At 46.4% G+C, this 19,002-nt stretch overlaps 1 protein-coding gene across 4 annotated transcripts in view; it reads left to right on the forward strand.

Annotated features, from left to right (window-relative positions):
• The window catches only part of ARHGEF6 (Rac/Cdc42 guanine nucleotide exchange factor 6), a 3,277,165-nt gene that overhangs the window by 873,419 nt on the left and 2,384,744 nt on the right, over positions 1–19,002 (forward strand). For all 4 annotated transcript variants that reach the window (XM_069612789.1, XM_069612790.1, XM_069612791.1 and 1 more), the window contains one exon: positions 2,350–2,551. In XM_069612789.1, the coding sequence (XP_069468890.1) occupies positions 2,350–2,551 (202 nt within the window). The remainder of the gene's footprint in view (positions 1–2,349; positions 2,552–19,002) is intronic.

Here is a 19,002-nt window from a genome sequence, read left to right on the forward strand (position 1 = left end):
ACCAGCCTTCAATAAATCACGGGCCAAATGCAGCTCTCGAACCTACCAATTACAGAAGTGACATTCTCCCCTTCTCTGTTATGAAGGTCATCAAAGGTTAATCACCTGCTCCACTTTTCAGCATAAACTCATTCTCACATAATGCACCTTTCCCGATGCGCTAAACATGGGTTACATCCTTCCTGCTGAAGAAACCCACACCCGACCTGAAAGACCTGGCAAATCTGACACCCTACACATCCTGGACAAAGGGGGGACTCCTGCTTACTCATCCTCAACCTCTGATACCATCCATAAAATTAACCATGATGGCAGCTTTAAAATTCTTGCCATGGGAATGGACTACGACAGAACTTTCTTGCAGTGGTTCTCCTTTTAATTCTCCAACAAAGAACTGTTCAACCAGATGGGCACCAAAGGATCCAAGCATTGCCTGTAACTTGCCGAGTTCCACAAGGATCCATTATGTCCCCTGTTAACTTTACACTTTACGTGAAACCTCTGGGAAACTCCTCACCAACACTGGCATCAATGTTCATCAATACGCAGAAGACACAAAGCGTTACCTAAAGATCAATGCCATCCATTGACAAACACACCATCTGTCCCTCACGCAAGCACCTACTTAAAGTTCAACACTACAAACGCCAAATTAAATCTCCTAGGAAATCCTACCAAGCAAGACCAAGTCCGGCATTGGCTGACTGACAATAAGCTTGATGGATTCACAACCCATCTCTTTGCCGAGTGTAAATTTACTCAGCTTTACTATCAACTGTGACCGCCAATTCAAAACCGACATTGCCAAGAAAAACCAAGCAGCATGGTACAATCTTGCAGTCCTCCGCAGTCCTACTTTTCATTCTTGCCCCAAGTTTCAGAATGGTTGACAAAGTCCATGTCATCTCCCATCTTGTCTGTGCCATAACCCTACATGCAGGATCCCACACCCCAGTTTGGACCCTCTAAAAGCTGACCACCAAGCTTCAGTGCTCTTCATTACAGGGATAAGAACATTCAACCACATCACCTCCACCCTCAAGTAGCTGCACTGGCTACCCGTTTAGCCATGCACCATGTTCAAGTATGCCTTGGTCACCTTCAAAACAGTCGCAACCAAAACACCTCTCTACTTGGCCTCTCCGGATGCCAGCACACCAACAGAATCCTCAACATCTCTAGTTAGGAAACCTAGAACTGCAAGAGGGGAAAATAAGCAACTGGCCTTTTCCTTCTATGCACACTGTCTCTGGAACAAGCTACCCATGCAGATAAGATTGATCCCCTCCTCCCATCCCACATTTCAGTTGGACCTGAAGACCTTGCTCTTCAAAGATCATCATGCCCATCCCAGCTCTTCTACTACCCCTGTACCTTATTTATACCCTCTGGGTGCATCACTTTTGTACAGCACTCTATTACTTCCCAGCCAGGTTTATAAATTCCATCCATACAACATTGGATATTGCAACCCTCCCTAAAATAAAGCAAAGCCCAAACTATACATAAACATCAATACTGTCACAAAAACATTCAGTGAAAATGTTCCATTAGAATAGCTAATTACACATGACCATGCAAAAAATTAATACTCACCCAAAATCGAGATATAAAATAATCAAAAAATGAACAAGCATTACAACATCCATAGCAATAAAAAAAAAAATCAAATGTTGGGTGGGTTTCATCACTGGTGGTTTTAAAGTAGAATTAGATTTTGTTTCAGAGACTGTTGTACTTGTTTGCTTGTGAGAAGCTTCTTTAAACCTTAACTTTACCATTTCAATGTTTGTAGTTTTTAAATAACATTTTTATCTCTTTATACATTTTTCAATGTTTTTCTCATAAAAAGAGGCGTTCTGCATGTTTGTTGTACGATTTCTTCGCATCATTAGATTTGGTCCTTTCAACTTTCCTGTCTGTATCTAATATGTCCTTTTTGCCCTCTATCCTTTATCTTTATCTGCTCACCTCTCAAATTTCTCAATGTGCCAAGCGTATACCTTTTCTCAATTAAATAAAATTTCAGCCCACTGTTCTCTCACGCCTCCCAAGTGTCTCAATTAATAAATCATTTGTAGTTTAAATGTTATCCTTCATTTTATTACACCTGTGTGACGTTTGGTTTTATGCTTTGATGCTATGTGGCAGCCAATGTACACAATTAATGTATAAATATAACTAAAATGGTGCACTGAAATGCAAGCCATATTGGTGAGATTATTAGATCAATAGTATAAGGGGGCATTGAGTTGACATTTTTATTACAAAGCAATCTATGTTAAGAAGGTATATTTTAAATTGTGGTTTCGCTTGTTTAGTAACTCATCATTTTGCTTACCTCCTTAGGAGATGACCGCAAACAGTAGTTATCAAATTGTAGTCAAGGCCAAGTTCAATTTCAAGCAGAACAATGAGGATGAACTTTCGTTTTCCAAGGGAGATGTTATTTATGTGACCAGAGTGGACGAAGGTGGATGGTGGGAAGGAAACTTGGGCAGAAAGACCGGCTGGTTTCCTAGTAACTATGTTAAAGAAATCAACCCTGCTGGTAAGGGAAGAACAGTGTGAACCTTTTGTGCAGGCAAACTAAAGTTGTGCATATGAAACATCAGATCATATTAGTGTTATGCGTTTGTATCTTATCAGTCATCATTTCATGTGTATTGTGAACGTTTTTTTAAACAGTTGACGCACATTGAGGTCCCAGACCCATGATTCCATTCTTTCTCCTATGTGAAGAGTCAGGAATGAAACTCTGACACAGAGGATTCATGTTTTTGGCCATAGCCATTTATTAAAATGAGTTTGGGAAAACACCCCTCTGTCCCTGCTCTAAGAGGTATTTTCCCTATCGAAAACAAAACTAATGGACAGGTCCTTTGTCAGAATGTTCAAAACAAGTCCTGTGTTCAAAGCACCATCCTGACCCTTACATTCTAAAATCAACTCTTAAGTGAAAGGGAAATGTCTTTGGCCTTAAAGTGTACAAATGTTCAAAAGAAGAAATGTTTAACTCCAACACAAAGTTCCAAGTAAATATAGCTCACAGCTCCAGAGGGTTATTCCCTTCCCCTGGATTTCTCTTCACTCAATAGCAGTTCTTTGAGTTCCTTTCTATCAGTAGATTTAGCATACAAAGTATTGCCTGGTGTACTCTCCTACCATGCTTTATTACTCTGGGACATGTTTTATTCACACTCCTTGGTTATTTCTTTGTCAGGATTCTCTCATATAGCATTGTCCAATTTGAACTTGCCTGGAATGTCCTCTTGCCAGGGCTTGCCTTATACATAAACACCTCTTACTTGCAAATGCCTGGTATACTCTCCTGCCAGGGCTATGTTTGCATGCAAACCACTTGTTCACATATACTTGTTCTCGTATCCTCAAACACTTGTGACTTGTAATGCCTGGTGTATTCTCCTGCCAGGTCTTCCAATTAAATGCACATTTCGATTGGATTGTGTCCGCCAACGTATTCCACATCTTTGACATGTAATGTCCACAACTGTGGTACTTCAGAAATTTTTCAGCAGAAGGCATCCTGCGTCGATGACCCTCAAAGGTCTCCGTCAAGGATGACATCACCGGATGTTATAAATAGGACACATGGCGCGCGTAGCCTCAGTTCTGTTTTTTCCGCAAAACGTGTTTGCTTTGAGAACTCGGCATGCCTCATATATTCTTCGAGAATATGTCTTCTTCGTCTACCCCTCCGACTCCCCGGTCTGGCTTTAAGACATGCTGGGACTGTAAGTCTAAGATGTCGATTACAGACCTGCACTGCATTTGTTTGTGGTGTTTGGGCAAGACTCATGACACCGACGACTGTTCGAAATGCCAATCGCTGACTGCTAAGGCCTTGTGGGAGTGTAAGGGGAAGTTACAGGTAGGTTCAGGTACGAAACCCACTAAGTCCCGAAAAGCTGCAAAGGGGATGTCCACCGACGATTCTAGGGGTGACTCTCCTCGTCGGAAGGAGCCCCAGTGATCTCGTTCCCGGAGTGGGTCCTGCCAGTCGTCGTCCTCGTCTAGGCACTCCCGGATGCAGCATCACCAGTCACCTTCCCCGTCCTGGTCGGATGATGGAGCCACGAGTAAAGTGGCTTGTCCCGCTAAATCCTCAACTCCTGAGGAATGGGAGGCCTTCCGGGAGCAGATGCTGGCGATGTTTCAATCCCAGGGCACAGATCCGTCCGTGCCTTCGGAACAAGCCAGCAGGGAACAGTCTCGGTCCGATGCTCGCGCGCCTTCGGGCCCGGGTCCTAGCCACGATACTCATTGGGAACCTTCGAGGCCCCGTTCGGACAAGGTTCAGGTTGATCGTCAGAGACGTGCTAGGTCCAGGTCTCGGTCTTCGTCGCCGGCGAAACTGCAGAAATCTGGTAAGGGCTAGAGGTTGGCGTCGACTCCGTCGGCGCCATGTCCATGACATACAGAGGTCAGTGCTTTGCCTTCACTCCAGCCGTCGGCGCCATTGTCGACGTCGAAGCTGCCGGCTCCCTCGCCGCCTTCGGGGCCATTTGGCCGAAATTTGCCAATGGAGGTCCCTGGTACTATGGATCCTCCAAGGAAGGCTAAATCCAAGTCTGTGAAGCCTGTTCAGGATTCCAGACCCACTTCTGTCCCTAGGCAGGAGTTCTTTCTTCCTCACAGCAGTCGTGTGAAGCAGACTAGACGCCGACCCCAGTCTGAGGAAGAACCGGAAACGTGCCAAGAGCCCAGAGAAGTTAATGGGAGGCACATGCAGGATAGTAGGGACACGGGGGTAGTAAGAGGGTACCTGCTTAGCCCCTGGTTGTTTTTGAATAGGGTCGCTACCCACATAGTGAGGATTTGTACATCAGAGGAAATCTTCCTTGTCCCAGTGGTAGGCCCAAGGCTGTTGACCCACATAGAGAAGATTTATGCATTTGAGGAAATCATCCTCGTCGCAGTGGCAGGGAAAAGAGAAGGGTCTGGGACCCCAACGCCAGTGAAGCAGACATCCTAGGAAATCTTCCTAAACACAGACCCAGAGATAGGGCCACTGAAACCCATCGAAGGATTTAAGACATTGCTAATACCGTGAGAGAGTGGCAAAACAAACATCAAGTTGAAAGATAAGGGAAAGGACTCTCAAACTCCAGGGGAAGGGAGTCATTCCCCCTGGCTTTGTTGTGAACTGTGTTGGAGTGTGCATACCAATACCAGGAGAAGGGAGTCATTCTACCTGGTATCCTTTTGCCAAAGAACGTTTTGGGACACCACCCGAAAACCAGGAGAAGGAACTTTCTGTTCGATTATTCTTTAGTTGTAGTGTAAAGGATAGAAGTAGGTTGTGACATAGGACGGTGGAGTTTGATTTTGACAGACATTCTGACGGATCCTTTTGTATTAGTTTGAGGCAGGGAAACCCCTCTTAGAAGATAGGGATAGTGAGGGTTTCTTTTTACTATAAATAAAAGTTTATAGCAATTAAAATGCCACCCTTGTGTTGGCTTCCTTCTTGGACACCCTTACCGTACATAAATGCAAATTGAGGATATGTTGAATTCTCATTGTTATAAGTATTACATGTGTAAAGTATTATTTGTGATTTATTGCCAACATTTTAATTATCCCTGAAGGATTCCCGTTTCCTATAACGTGACCACCTACAGTGACATTTTGATGTAAAATAGAAATATTTTGTCCTAAATTGCCACCAGAATCGAGCCCAGTGCTGCGACGGGGGACTCGCTGAATGGAGTAGCGCACAAGTGACATCAAGAATAAAAGACTTGAATGGGAAACCACCAGGGGGCGCGGAGAAGCATGGCCACCTAAACGTCGGCTCCCGCTTCCTTCGGCACGTAGGAGATGAGAGAATGCAATTCCTGCCTGCCTGCACACCGATAACTGCTGGGAAACTATGGCAGATAGGGGGGCAAGCCCCCAAACGAAACGGGGCAGCCCAAAGTGAATCCGGAGTGGACATACACCAATCGGACCGGCCAGCCTGGGAGAGCGAAGCCATGGCTGTGGGCCCGACGGCAACACCGGACTCTGAGCAGCCCCGGGCCCCCAGTGAAACTCTGAACACCTGGGAGGGAAAGTGCGTGCCCTTGCTGGCTAGAGGGACAAGAGGAAAGCATGATCAGCAGTGGGCCAGATTAGCTGAACTGGTGCTTGCAGACGCTGTGACCGAGGAGCAGCAGTGATGGAAGGTGAGCCTGGCCTACCGAAGAACCGCAAGAAGAAAAGGAGGAGCACTAAAGCGTGAGACCTCATTGGATCCGGCTCGCAACGGTGAGGCAGTGGTGGGGGAAAAAGACCCCAAGAACACACGAGGCACCATACAGTGCTCTCCCGCACATAAAGGAACCTGCATATGTGGGGCCAGGGGCCCGGAGGAGAATTGACTGACTAAGCGAGGCGAAAGAGGTGTCCAGACCCCGAATGAAAGCACACCAGACACCTTAGAGGCAAGACCCCAAGCAGAGGGAAGGTAGTGGTCTTGGATGGTAAATAGAGGCCCAGCCAGCGGGAAGATAGTTGAGAGGTGCCTCGAGACGTGGAAACAGTACAGTGAAGCCAAGGGACAGAAGACACTGCGCACACTGTCCCGGCCACCTTGACACCCCACCTACGCCGGAGAGAAAGAGCAAAGAGCTTGCGCGCCGCTGCAGAAGAGACCCCAGAGACCGGGATGTAAGTATGACAAGGAGAGAACCCCTAGGAGACAGAGGACAGAGGCCAGCGGGAGGTGAGAGGAAAAGAGGACAAAAGAAAAAGGCATAAAGGAGAGAGAAGTGGCCACACCAACTGAAACAGACGATGGGCCAACCAGCGATCCGGAAAGTACGGGGGGCATCAAGAAGGGTGCCTGAGGAACGAGTGCTCACGGAGGTGGACATGCCCCTCTTTTCCACGAAGGAGGAATCGGGACACATTGTAGCAAGAAATCAAGGCCCTCGTGGGGGACGTACAGGCCTCACTAGCGGACCTAACAAGCAGAATGGGCACTGTCAAAAGCAAGGTGGAGGGACTCGAAAATAACCAACTCAACACGGACCTGGTGGAGATGCGTCTGGATGCAAGGTTGACAGAGCTAGAGCTGAGGGAAGAAGAGGTGATGCTAAAAATGGATGACTTGGAAAATAGAGAGAGGAGAAACAACGTCTGGATAATGGGCCTTTAGAGAAACAGCAGGGGAGACCCTGAGACAAGTGGATAAGGTGCAGGCCCTCGTTAACCATCTTTTTGAAGCTGAAGGAGGTAGAATGGTGCAGCTGGAGAGGGCACAGAGAGGTGGAAGACCTTACGGGAGCGGCCCCCGCTCTATAGTAGCCAAATTCTTGATGTACAAGGACATGATAGAGGTGCTGTCCAGGGCAAAGCAGCACAGAGAAGTGGAGTTTGAAGGATCAAAGGCGGCAGTATACCAGGACTTGTCCAAACTCACGCTCTCCAGGAGACGGGACTACAGACCCCTCACAAAATGGCTACAAGAGAAAGGAATCATCTATATATTGGGGTACCCGTTCTCACTACAGTTTGAAGTGGAAGCAGTGGAATACCGCATAACCTTGGCAGATGAGGCGGAACAGGCCCTCTGCCACCACCTCGGATATGGAAGTCGAATTGAGGGGTCCTGATGGATCAGCTGCGAATAGGGAAAGACAACTCCCGGCCCCGGGGCCACAGAGAAGAAAGAGACGACAAGACAGGGAGAAAGTATATACGCCTGAACGGCCCATCACTGCGCAAATCCCCCATGACACGTGGAAGGCAGAATCCTTTATGAAACTGGCTGACGGCTAGGTAAACTGAGAGGTGCCCGGGTGGGCAGGTAAGATACTAATGGAACAGTGCTGGAGGGAGGGGAATTCCCCCCAATCCAAGGTGGTTCAATGGGGGAGGTTTAACAGGGGGAATATCCTCAGGGTAGCATGTGTCCGACAATACAAAAGTATACTCTGCAATAGTCTGGATGGAAGAAGGTGGGAGTGAATGGATGATAGAGGAATGAGAGGGGAAGGAGTTGAGGAAAAATTGTACAAATGAGGGGGGCATGAGTCTGGTCGTGGTTACCGTAAATGTAAAAGGAATTAACTCACCGACAAAGAGATCCCTAGTGGAATGGGAATTTTGTAATGCATCTTTGGACATGCTGTTCTTGAAAGAAACGCGTCAGGTGACGGGGGAAGAATGAAATTTGAGAGGCGTGGGCATTGGACAAGTCCTCTGGGCCAGTGAAACAGGGAGGGGTGGGGATGATCTTACACAAGCAATGCCGACTGCAAGGATGTGTACTAACTAAATCAGGGGCAGGCAGGATGTATACAGAAAGCCCTAGACACTGTACAAGAAATGGCAGCGGAAGGAGGGCAGCGGAAGAGGGCAGGATCCCTGAGAGGTTGAAAGACTTGGGCATCTGGGACGGACAATAGAGGTGCGTGGGCTAGTGAACGTGTGGAGGTTAAAACACCCAAGAGAGAGGGGATACACTTTCTTCTCTCCACCGCACACACCAGGATAGATTACTCGCTAATGAACAAAGATCAGGGGACTAGAGTAACGAGCTGTGACATTAGACCAGTGGGGTGGACTGATCATGACATGTATTTCAAAAAAGGTAGCAGGCGCTCCTCTCCAGAAAGAACATGGCATGATAACCTGTTCTGAGTTGAGAGTTTTCAGCACACGTTTTTTGCTCACTGTACCTTAGACTGATATGCAAATGGATATTTCCCATCTGTGTTTTTCCCACACACATGGGCAGTCCAGCACCGAAATGCTATGGCAATTCCGCTCTGAACAAGAGTACCAACAGCAACCCCATACATGTGTTTCAGCCTTGTTGGGCCTCATTAGTGAGGTGAAGCTGTGCCTCTCGGAGCATAGTGAGCAGGGAGTCCACGTCTGGTTGCCCCCTGGTAACTCAGGGTGACCAATCCCAAGTTCCTTGCAAATATTTCAAAAAAGGTAGCAGGCGGATATTTCCCATCTGTGAAAGGTACAGTGAGCAAAAAGCGTGTGCTGCAAACTCTCATCTCAGAACAGGTTATCAATCCATGTTCATTCTGGAGAGGAGCGCCTGCTACCCTTTTTTGAAATATCTGATCATGACATGGTTCGTATGTCACTAGACATAGAAGGGATCTACAGGTCGGATAGCAGTTGGCAATGCAATAAGCTCCTCTGGAAGACCTCACATTTGCTGACCAGCTTACCAAAGACGCAGCTGAATATTTCAAGATAAATGACAGTGGGGAGGTAGGCATGTACAGGGTTTGGGATGTTGGGAAAGCCACTTGGAGAAGACTCCTGATCAGGGAGGGCGCACGAAAGAAACTGGGAAGACGGCTTCAAGAGGACAAACTTGGAAAGGAAATAATCGAGGGAGAGGGACGGATGCATACCGAGGGGGAAGACATGGAAGAGCTGCAGTGGCACTGAAGGCAAAAAGGGCAGAACTGAAAGTGTTGGGAGTAGGGGAAACCCTGGGTAAGCTAAAGTACCTCAAACAGAAGTTTTATGAAAAGGGGGATAAAGCAGACACACTTCTGGCAGCGAGGCTTCAGGCACAGAGGGCAGCAAGATGGGTGATGACCCTGGAGGACCTGAGAGGTAGCCCCAGAAGTATACCCGTAGAGATAGCAGAAGGCTTTAAACAGTATTATGAAGTACTCTGAGTCGGAATGCCCTGGAGCTACTGCAGAAGCAGTAGCGTACCTAGGGGGGGGGGGGTTAAGATGACTCGGCTCACGGAGGCCGAGATAGACCACCTGGAGAGCCTGATAATTATCGAAGAAGTGCAAGAGGCAATTACTTGCCTCCCGAACGGAAAAGCCCCAGGGGAAGACGGCTACACCATAGGGTTCTACAAGAGATTTGCAGGGGTACTCCTGAGCCATATGGGAAAACTTTATCATAACATATTAGAGACAAGGGAAGCCCCAGCAACCTTTAGCAAGGCACTAATAACAGTAATATCAGAAGAAGGGAGGGACCCAGCCCACTGCCCCTCCTACCAACCTATTTCACTACTAAATGTGGATGAAATAAATGTTTGCCCGCATACTTACAACCCGACTCAAAGAGAAAATGCTGCTCCTAATACACCCAGATCAGATGGGATTCATTGTAGGGAGACAGGGCCCAGACACGATACGGAAGACCCTAGATCTCATGGAGAATGTCTCCGGGGAAACGGGTGATTACGCATTGTTGCGTTTAGATGCCGAAAAAGCCTTTGATCGAGTGGAGTGGGCTTTCTTATTTGCGGTACTGCGGAAGGTAGGCTTTGGAGACAGAATGTGCTGTGCCATTAGAGCGATTTACACAGAGCCCACAGCGCGGATAGTGGTAAATGGGAAAATGTCCAGAACTAAAAAACTCAGCAGAGGTACTAGACAGGGATGCCCGCTATCTCCTCTGCTCTTTGCTCTAACAATGGAGTCCCTATGCATGAAAGTGAGGGAGGAGGGCCTGGAAAGCAGCATCCGGGTGGGGGAGGTGAGTTATAAAATAAGCATGTATGCTGATCATGTCCTGCTGTATGTCTCAGATGTAGCCGCGTCAGTCCACAGTGCTATCTGGATACTGGAGGACTATGGGCGGGTATCGGGATTTCTAGTAAATGTGAATAAGTCGGTGCTCCTCCCCTTGGGAGGGGAAGCAGCTGAGAAAAGTGGAGAATGGAGTGACCTGAGGATCCCAATGGAAGAGGAATGCATAAAGTATTTAGGGTCAAAATACCCAAGGGCCATGATTGGATATATGAAGTCAATTTTCCCCCGCTCCTGCACAGGCTCTTTAGGGACCTAGAGACATGGTCTAAACTTACGATAGCCTGGCTAGGCAGACTCAATGCCGTAAAGATGACTCTGCTCCACCGAATTATGAACCTGTACCAAGCCCTGCCAATGGAAATGCCCGATCACCACTTCATGGAACTAAAAAGCAGAATCTGCAAATTTATAAAGCAGAGGGTCCCGTACAGAGTTCTGGTGCAGGCGAAGGGAGGGGAGGAGTAGGGCTCCCAGATATGTATACCTACTATAGAGCAGCCCAATTTAGGTCCCTGAACCCCCACCTAGGATGGACCAACAGAAACAGTGGGTAAATATCAAAAACTACCAATGGAAACCGGTCACACTGGAGCAATGGGATTGGGTGCTGCAAAGGGCAATTCCGAGAAAGGTAAAGATACACCGAATCATGGGACCACTTTGGGCTCTGTGTCGGGTTAAGAAGAAAATGATCGGCGACACGACATGGCCGTCTCAAAAGAGTCATATATGGGACCCCCCGCTACCGATACAGGATCATATCCCAGATCACGCCAGATTTCAGGACTGGAGAGGGAGGGACAAGTAGTCAAGGGGGGGAATTTGTAGGTGTTGGGGAACCAGAGGAGGGAGTATGGGCATAGGTAAAATCTTGGTATTCAAATATTTGCAGCTGAAGGGAGCATTAATGTACTGCAAATGGAAGGCAGAGCTTCAGAGGTAACTGACAGACACGGAAAAGGTGCTGAGCACTGTGACAGGAATGAAGGGGCTAATTTCGAAGCTGTACCAGGCTCTACTAACTGCACAGGGATGGGAAATAGAAGTGTACAAAATAAGGTGGGAGAAGGATATGGGAGTTGAGCTAGAAGCAGACCAGTAGAGAATGTTATGCGAAAACACGCATCAAACATTGATTACCTGCCAGTGCATGCTACACTGCGTTAAGTCACTATATAGATGGCAGTGGGACCCAGCAAGGTTGTCTAAGATGTTCCCAGGAATAGATCCCTGCTGCTGGAGGAAATGTGGTGAAAAGGCAGACTATTGGCATGTGCGGAAGTGCAAAGATTTTATAAAAAGGTCCTGGGATGGACAGAGTGGAACGAAGTCTGTACCCCCTGTTGGTGTTGTTTGGGATGGAAGTGGTGGAGGGGGAATGGATGAGATTGCCCCACATGCCTCACTACCTGCTACTGGTGGCTAGGGCATGTTTGGCAGGAGGATGGAAGAGGGAGACCCATCCTGGGGAGCAACAATGGGCCCTGAAGGCCAGGGATATATACACGATGGAGCCCTTAACTGGGCAGTTACATGGCCAGACTCCCTCGAGGGAAATGGAATGGTCGGCGTTCCTAAAAAAGTATGGCCCGGGGAAGGCACAGATAGGCGGAGGCAATGGGCAGAGTTCAAAATAAGAATGCAGAATAAGCTGCTGAGATTCTGGTTGCAATGGGGAAAATTAAGTAAGGGCAGACCCATTTAAGGCACAGGGGAAAATGTAAGGTAAAAATGAACCCTAGACCAGACCCCGAAAAGCAACAAAATACATGCAAGAGAGGAGGACTCCCACCGTACAGTGGAAATATGAAAAGGCAGAGCTTGATAAGTGGACCTTAAGAGACACAAGATTTTGGCTACCTGGAAGCAAAGTGGGGGGGGGGGGTGTCAAAAGTACAGGCTGACACAATGTTTGTGAAAACAATGGTTGTACCCAATTTGCTCGTGATATTTCTGTTAATAAAACGGATTAAAAAAATGTAAAAGGCTTGTATGTTTTGAAGTTAATTTTCTGTTTTTCTTCAAAAAGGAAGGTCAACAGCGAAGGAAAAATGATGTTATACACACAGCTGGAGATCATCTGTAATGTGAAATGTGAAGGGTCAGAAATGAGAGGCGGGAACAAAGTGGTAGTGTTTTCAACATCAGACATCTTTATTAAAATAAAAAGGTTGGATAAAGGCATATCTGTCCCTATCCTAAAGAGTGTTTCCCTACGTAGGAAACTAAAACTAAAGATCAGTTTGTGTCTCGTCAAAATTATATGCACTGTCCTTGTGTCCAAAACATTAATCTGACCCTCACAGTAAAAATGAGCAACTAAGAGTGTAAGGAAAACGTCTCTGATTCAGGCCCGGCAAAAGTTGCTTAAAAGCAAGTAAATAAGTCCAACAAAATAATCTTTGGACTCAGAGGGTGGTTAATTTCCGCTGGATGTCTCAGGTAGGGTGGCAAAAGTGTCACCTTCAAATAATGGCTCCTTAAAGATGGCAAAAGTGTCTTTTTCAAAACAACCACTCTTTAAGGATGGCAAAAGTGGAAAACCCCCAGAAGACTTTGGGTCATACCTTCCACTGTCCCTTAAAAATACTGATGTGTAGGTATTTGCAAAGATACTAGCCTCCTGACTCAATCCACTGATGCCCTATGTGGTACATGAGGGCCAAGCGGGCTTCATGGAGGGGCGATCGACAGCATCCAATATTAGGAGGCTGTACAATGTATTGGTGAAGATACTACAGGACGCTGAAGGGGTAGCACTGTCCCTAGACATGCAGAAAGCCTTCAATACGATGTACTGGCCATTGCTGTTCAGAATACTGCATAACTATGGTTTTGGCCCAAACTTCATACGATGGGTGCGACTTCTGTACACACAGCCATATGCCAGGGTATGTGTAAACGGGGAACTGTCCTCAGTGCTGACACTAGCTGGAGGCACCAGGCAGGGATACCCACTCTCAGTGTTGTTGTTCGCACTGGTGATAGAACCCCTGGCGGACCTAATTAGGGCACGCCACACTCGCGCAAGCATAACCATAGATGGCAGGGTAGAATTGATAACACTGTATGCAGATGACATTATGATGTATGTGATTAATCCTGAGAAATACTTGCAAAGGGTATTGGCTGCAGTCCAGGAATTTGGGAGGTACTCGGGTCTCTGATTAAATAGTAGCAAGTCTGAAATATTCCCGCTAACGGATGGTACAAAAGAGCCTTGTAACTTGTTCGGGCTAAAATGGTTGCCCACACACGTGACGTATCTTGGGGTAGAAGTGGCGCGCACAGCATGCTTGGTGCGCTCACTCAATTATGATGCACTGGCCAGGGCTGTGTGTCTCACTGATGGGCCGAGTGGCACTAGTGAAGATGATTATCCTGCCTAAATTATTCTATCTCTTTAGCACTATATCACTGTGGCTGGGCAGATCCTCCTTCACAAAGGTAACCGGAGGGTGCTCCGCGTTTGTGTGGAGTGGGCAGGCTAGGGCCAGCTGGAAACATCTTACATTGCCACACGAGCGGGGTGGGGGGCTGGCTGCTCCAGACTATGAACTGTATTACCTGGCCGCCCAGGCATACTACGCTATACACTGGACAGAGGATGGGCCGCACGCCACATGTGTGGAACTAGAGAGACAGGGGAAAAGCAAGGCTACACTGTTGCATGGGGTGGCTATAGGGAAACGGGGGAATGGTAACCAACTAGACCCAGTACTAACCACACAACAGGCATGGTCGAAATTGGTTCAACACCCACATGACACAATAATCGACAGCCCAGTCATGCCAATCTGGGACGCTCCATACCTGGACCCCTCAGAGATGCGGTACTGGCTACACACTTGTACTGGGATGGTGTGTTTGTGACCTGGGAGGATATTAAGCCACAGATAGGGGACACTCCACTTCAGAAACTTCAGTATTTCAAGCTCTGATCAGCGGTGGCATCGGTATGGGTTGGCTTCTCTCAAGAACCACCCTCACACCAGAGCCTGAACTACGTAATTTCCCCATGTATAATGAAAAAAAACGCCTTGGCAGTGTATAAGCTAGCACTGTCGATGAGGGTGACTCAGACACCAGATATTAAGGGCGACTGGGAGAATGATCTAGGCACCACTTTAACAGATGCACGCTGGTTGCAGATATGCAGGCCAATAAAACAAGTGTCTTATGCTGATTCACTTTAAAATACTGAATAGAATATACCTTTCACCGGCCTGCCTTAAGAAAATGTACGCAACGGCTGAAGGGCAGTGCCCAAGATGCCGGCTTGATGACACTGACATAATGCATATGCTGTGATCTTGTGGAGAGCTCACTGAATATTGAGGTATGCGATGCACTGGAGGAAATGGTGGACCAACCAGTGCATTGGGAACTTGTAATATGTATACTAGGCTATGTTCTTAAAATGAATCCATTGAAACAGAAGCTTGTAAATATGGGTCTACTACTGCTAAACGCGCTATATTAATGAAGTGGAAGAATTACTATGCCCCATAAGCTTGAGGAATGGGAAAGAGCTATGACCTGGGCGAGTGATGAGGAAGAGCTGTATGCTAGCTTGCTGTCCCTTACAAACTGACAGAGAGATATATGGGGTGGGTTCCGTCAATACCTGGCTAATAAGGAAACTGGTGGAGGCGACTACACTATAACACTGTAAAAATCTGTATAATTTGCAACCGGACTGTGTATTTTCAAACTAATTCCTGTACAATGCGCTGCTTGATTGTATGAAAAAGTGATGCTGTATTTCTGTGCGGAGTTAAATAAAGTTTGTTTAAAAAGGATGGCAAACGTGTCTCTTTCAAACAACCTCTCCAAGGATGGCAAAAGGGTCTTTTTCAAATAATCAATTTTCAAGGATGACAAAAGGGTCTCTTTCAAATAATCAATTTTCAAGGATGGCAAAATTGTATTTTCCAAACAATATTTCCTTCAGGATAGTGAAAGGGTCTCTTTTACAACAATCGAAGTCTTTAATAAGTCTGTCGGATACCCTAATATACTCTCCTGCCAGGTATCTCCCCACACTGGCTGTGTCCTCTGTGTATTTCAAATGCAATACCTGTGTACTCACCTGCCAGGTATCCCTTTCTGGGGTCTGCCTATCTCCTGGTATACTCTCCTGCCAGGTATCATCTCCCCAAATGCTCACTTCCTGATATGTTTCAGGGCTTCTTTTAAATGTTCTCACCGTCTTCCAGTATAGCACAGTTGTATTCCTTCACTGTATATACTTTCTTGGCTTGAGGTACTACTTGTCCCACTGTCCCCACGTTGACATCTCTTATATGGAAACTTGTTCAAGTTTGACCTTTTAACCGCTTCAGTAGTATTCATCTGCTTTTGGTAACACTTGCTTCAACTTTCCCCATATTGCTATCTAGTGTATATGGAGATTTGTTCAAGTTTTGTCTTTTAACTTTCATTATTATTCATTGGCTTGTGGCAATACTTGCTCCAGCCTTGCTCATATTGACATCTCACACATGAAGATTTGGGCAAATTCTGTCTTTGTTTTCTATTTGGTTGGTATTCGAAACAAGTTCTTACTGGCTCACATGCCTGTCGGTATGCCTGGGGTCCCCAACATCTCTGGGTAGACTCACCGGTATCTGTTAATGCGTCAGACCTGTGGCATGTTGTTGTGGTGACGCTTTCGCCTTGGGATGGCGTTCTCTGCTCTGCAGGCCTTCTCTCAACTCTTCCGCTGGCTTCGCTTTTGTCTGCCGGTAAGCCTGATGCTTTTTGGCTCAACTGCACTGCTGCTAGTTAGGCTGTTGCTGCTGGTTCACCAGTGGTACTCTGACGGTACCTGCAGTGTCTTCTGTGGCCTCGCTCCACCTCAGTGGAGCGAGGTGGAGCGAGCTGTAGCCTGAGAACACCTGCTCTCAACAGCACAGCCTGTTCCCATGCTTCTGCCTTCTCCCCTGCTTCTGCTTCCTTCTTCTTCAATTTAGCTTCTCTCGCTCTTGCAAACACTGTGGGGATCCTCACTTCTTTTCCCCTCTGTATCCTCCTCTCAGGTGACCAGGCAAAGGCCATTGCTTTTGGATCGTGACCCTGGGGGTGGATATGCAAGGGAAGATCACCTACGTGGAGGGAGCTTGGAGAGTAGGGAGGGAACGTCCTTAGGTGAGACATGGTATCCCCCATTTACTTATGAACCCTCTATCCCACAAGCCTTCATAGGCTATTGTCAGCTCCTTCCCTGTTTTGTTCATAAAACATTCCCCAAGAAACACTAGTTATGTACTGGGACGAAGAAGAGACCATCTAGAGAAGCCCATCCTGAGTTTATTAATGCACACACAGACCAACCTCATCTTAGTACTAAAACAAGGAAGAGGACAACAAGAGCAAGACCGTACTACTATTTCCATAGTGAGCGGTCTAGTCTTTTCTGGACTAATCATGGTGACAGGAACTTTAAAAGCCGACACCCTTGTGGAAATGGAGTCAGCTTTGGAAGCATTGATACAAACTGCTGGGTGCATGCAGACCTCTCCGGATCAGCTGTGTGGCAAGCAGAGCACTCGAGACCCGAGAAAAGATGCATAGTTTATGCAGTGGGAAGCAGAACTGAAGGACACTGGAGGCTGGTAGCAGAAAGCAAGAGGGAAGCCGGTGGGACCGAGCAAAGCGGTCGTTGAAGTCCCAAGCTGCAGGAGAAGTATCGCTGGGTGAGCAGAGCCGCTGGGAGAAGAGGACCGCATGGGAAGGAGAGAACCCGTGGCGGTCGAGGTCCTCGCAGAAAGCTGTAAGCTCTGACTGGTGAGTGTATCAAGGAAGGGGGAACACCGGACTGGCAGGTGAATATGTAAAGCAGATAATGAACATTGATTCAAAACGAACCAAGCATTATTATGACTGCCAACCCAAATGAAAGTGCTTTTGAATATCGAACAGGATGAAAGCAAGTTGTGGGCACTTGTGAATATTGACCATAGTGAAGGAAAGATTGTGAATCTAACAGATGCAAATAACTGTATAATAAATTAAACGAGCATTGGCACAAGCCAATATAATTCTAAGGAACTGTAACATATAAGAAAGCGAGCATTGTCCAAAGCGAAGAGAAGGCAAAAAACTGTATTTTATGAGGAAAATCCATTGGCAAGAGCCAGAGCCAGGAGAAAGTGTAACAAGTGCATTGTGAGCAACCAAGCCACCATACAGTGGCAGGAGAGTGTGGCACCGCTGGATACATCAAGGAACACTTTCAAGTTGAAAGAGTGGCCTAGTGTTGATGGAAAAGAAGCAAGGAAGGGGAACGGTTGCATCACCTGTAATGGGTGCACTGTGTGGTCTGACAACTGCGCCTAGACCGAGTGCACCCTGTATGGAAAAGCCACTGAAAGCACCCATAAAGAAGATTGTGTCTATATTACTTAGTAATTGAGGACCATCACCTCCTCGGATTGGGACTCTGGAAATGTTCAAAATTCTAACACAAAAAGTTGTCCCAGCAAGAAAGTTATTTGCGCCTGAAAATGAATCACTGTTATTTTAATAAAAGGTGTGGTAGTATTGGGTGTCTTTTCTATTTGACGCCTATGTGACAGGAGCTGGCAATCTATAAATGCCTGAGCCTAATGTAAAGATTTGTGAACCTTTTTTCTTTTTTCACCAATCACACATTTTATTATTCATTTGGTTAGGTGTACATTTTAATTATATTCAACCAAGAAAAACAAACAAAAATTTCAAAAGTTCTAAATTGTTAAGAAATACAAAGAAACAATTTGAAAATTCATAAAAATTCGCAAAAACAAGAGGAGCAAACCAAGCATAAATATAATTTAATTAGGTGTCAAGGTGCCTCTCTATGTAGCTAATAGGTAATATGACAAAAGAAATCCTGCCCATTAGACCATTTCTGGGTTCAAGGGTCTACATCGGTCTCGAAATCTGAATGTTAGGGACCAGAAGGTTGTGCGGGCTGGCTCTGAGTGGTGAGACGGAGAGTAATATGCTGACTGCTTAGATACCACGCAGCAAGGTTAGCATAGTGCGAGGACAACTCCTGCATACCTTGTGAAGCTACAGACTGCACTTCACATCAAGAGCGATGGAGAGCTACATTAACAGAGCCCTCTGAGACCGGCATTAGGATTACCTAGTGTTACCAAGTGGACAGGGGTCATTCTACATGCTTACATTTAGTGTGCACCCGTGTTTTAAGAAGCCCGATATTAGAACGCCTCAATGCACCTAGAATGGATCCATCTGGTTTAATTCTCCACACAAGATACAGTTGCTAAGTTCAATTCAATTAATCTTTATTTGTTTTGGTTAAAAGAAAATTCAACCGTTTCAATATACACACCTTAAAAGGTTTGTTAAAACATTTGAATACACATCATTTCATTTCACACATAATACAACCTGTTAAAACCTTTAAAAATATTTCCACTAAAATTCACTTGTCTATTTACATCAGTGC

This window comes from Ambystoma mexicanum, chromosome 5p, assembly GCF_040938575.1.
Source record: "Ambystoma mexicanum isolate Mex_15411 chromosome 5p, UKY_AmexF1_1, whole genome shotgun sequence".
In the NCBI taxonomy this organism is placed as follows: Eukaryota; Metazoa; Chordata; class Amphibia; order Caudata; family Ambystomatidae; genus Ambystoma; species Ambystoma mexicanum.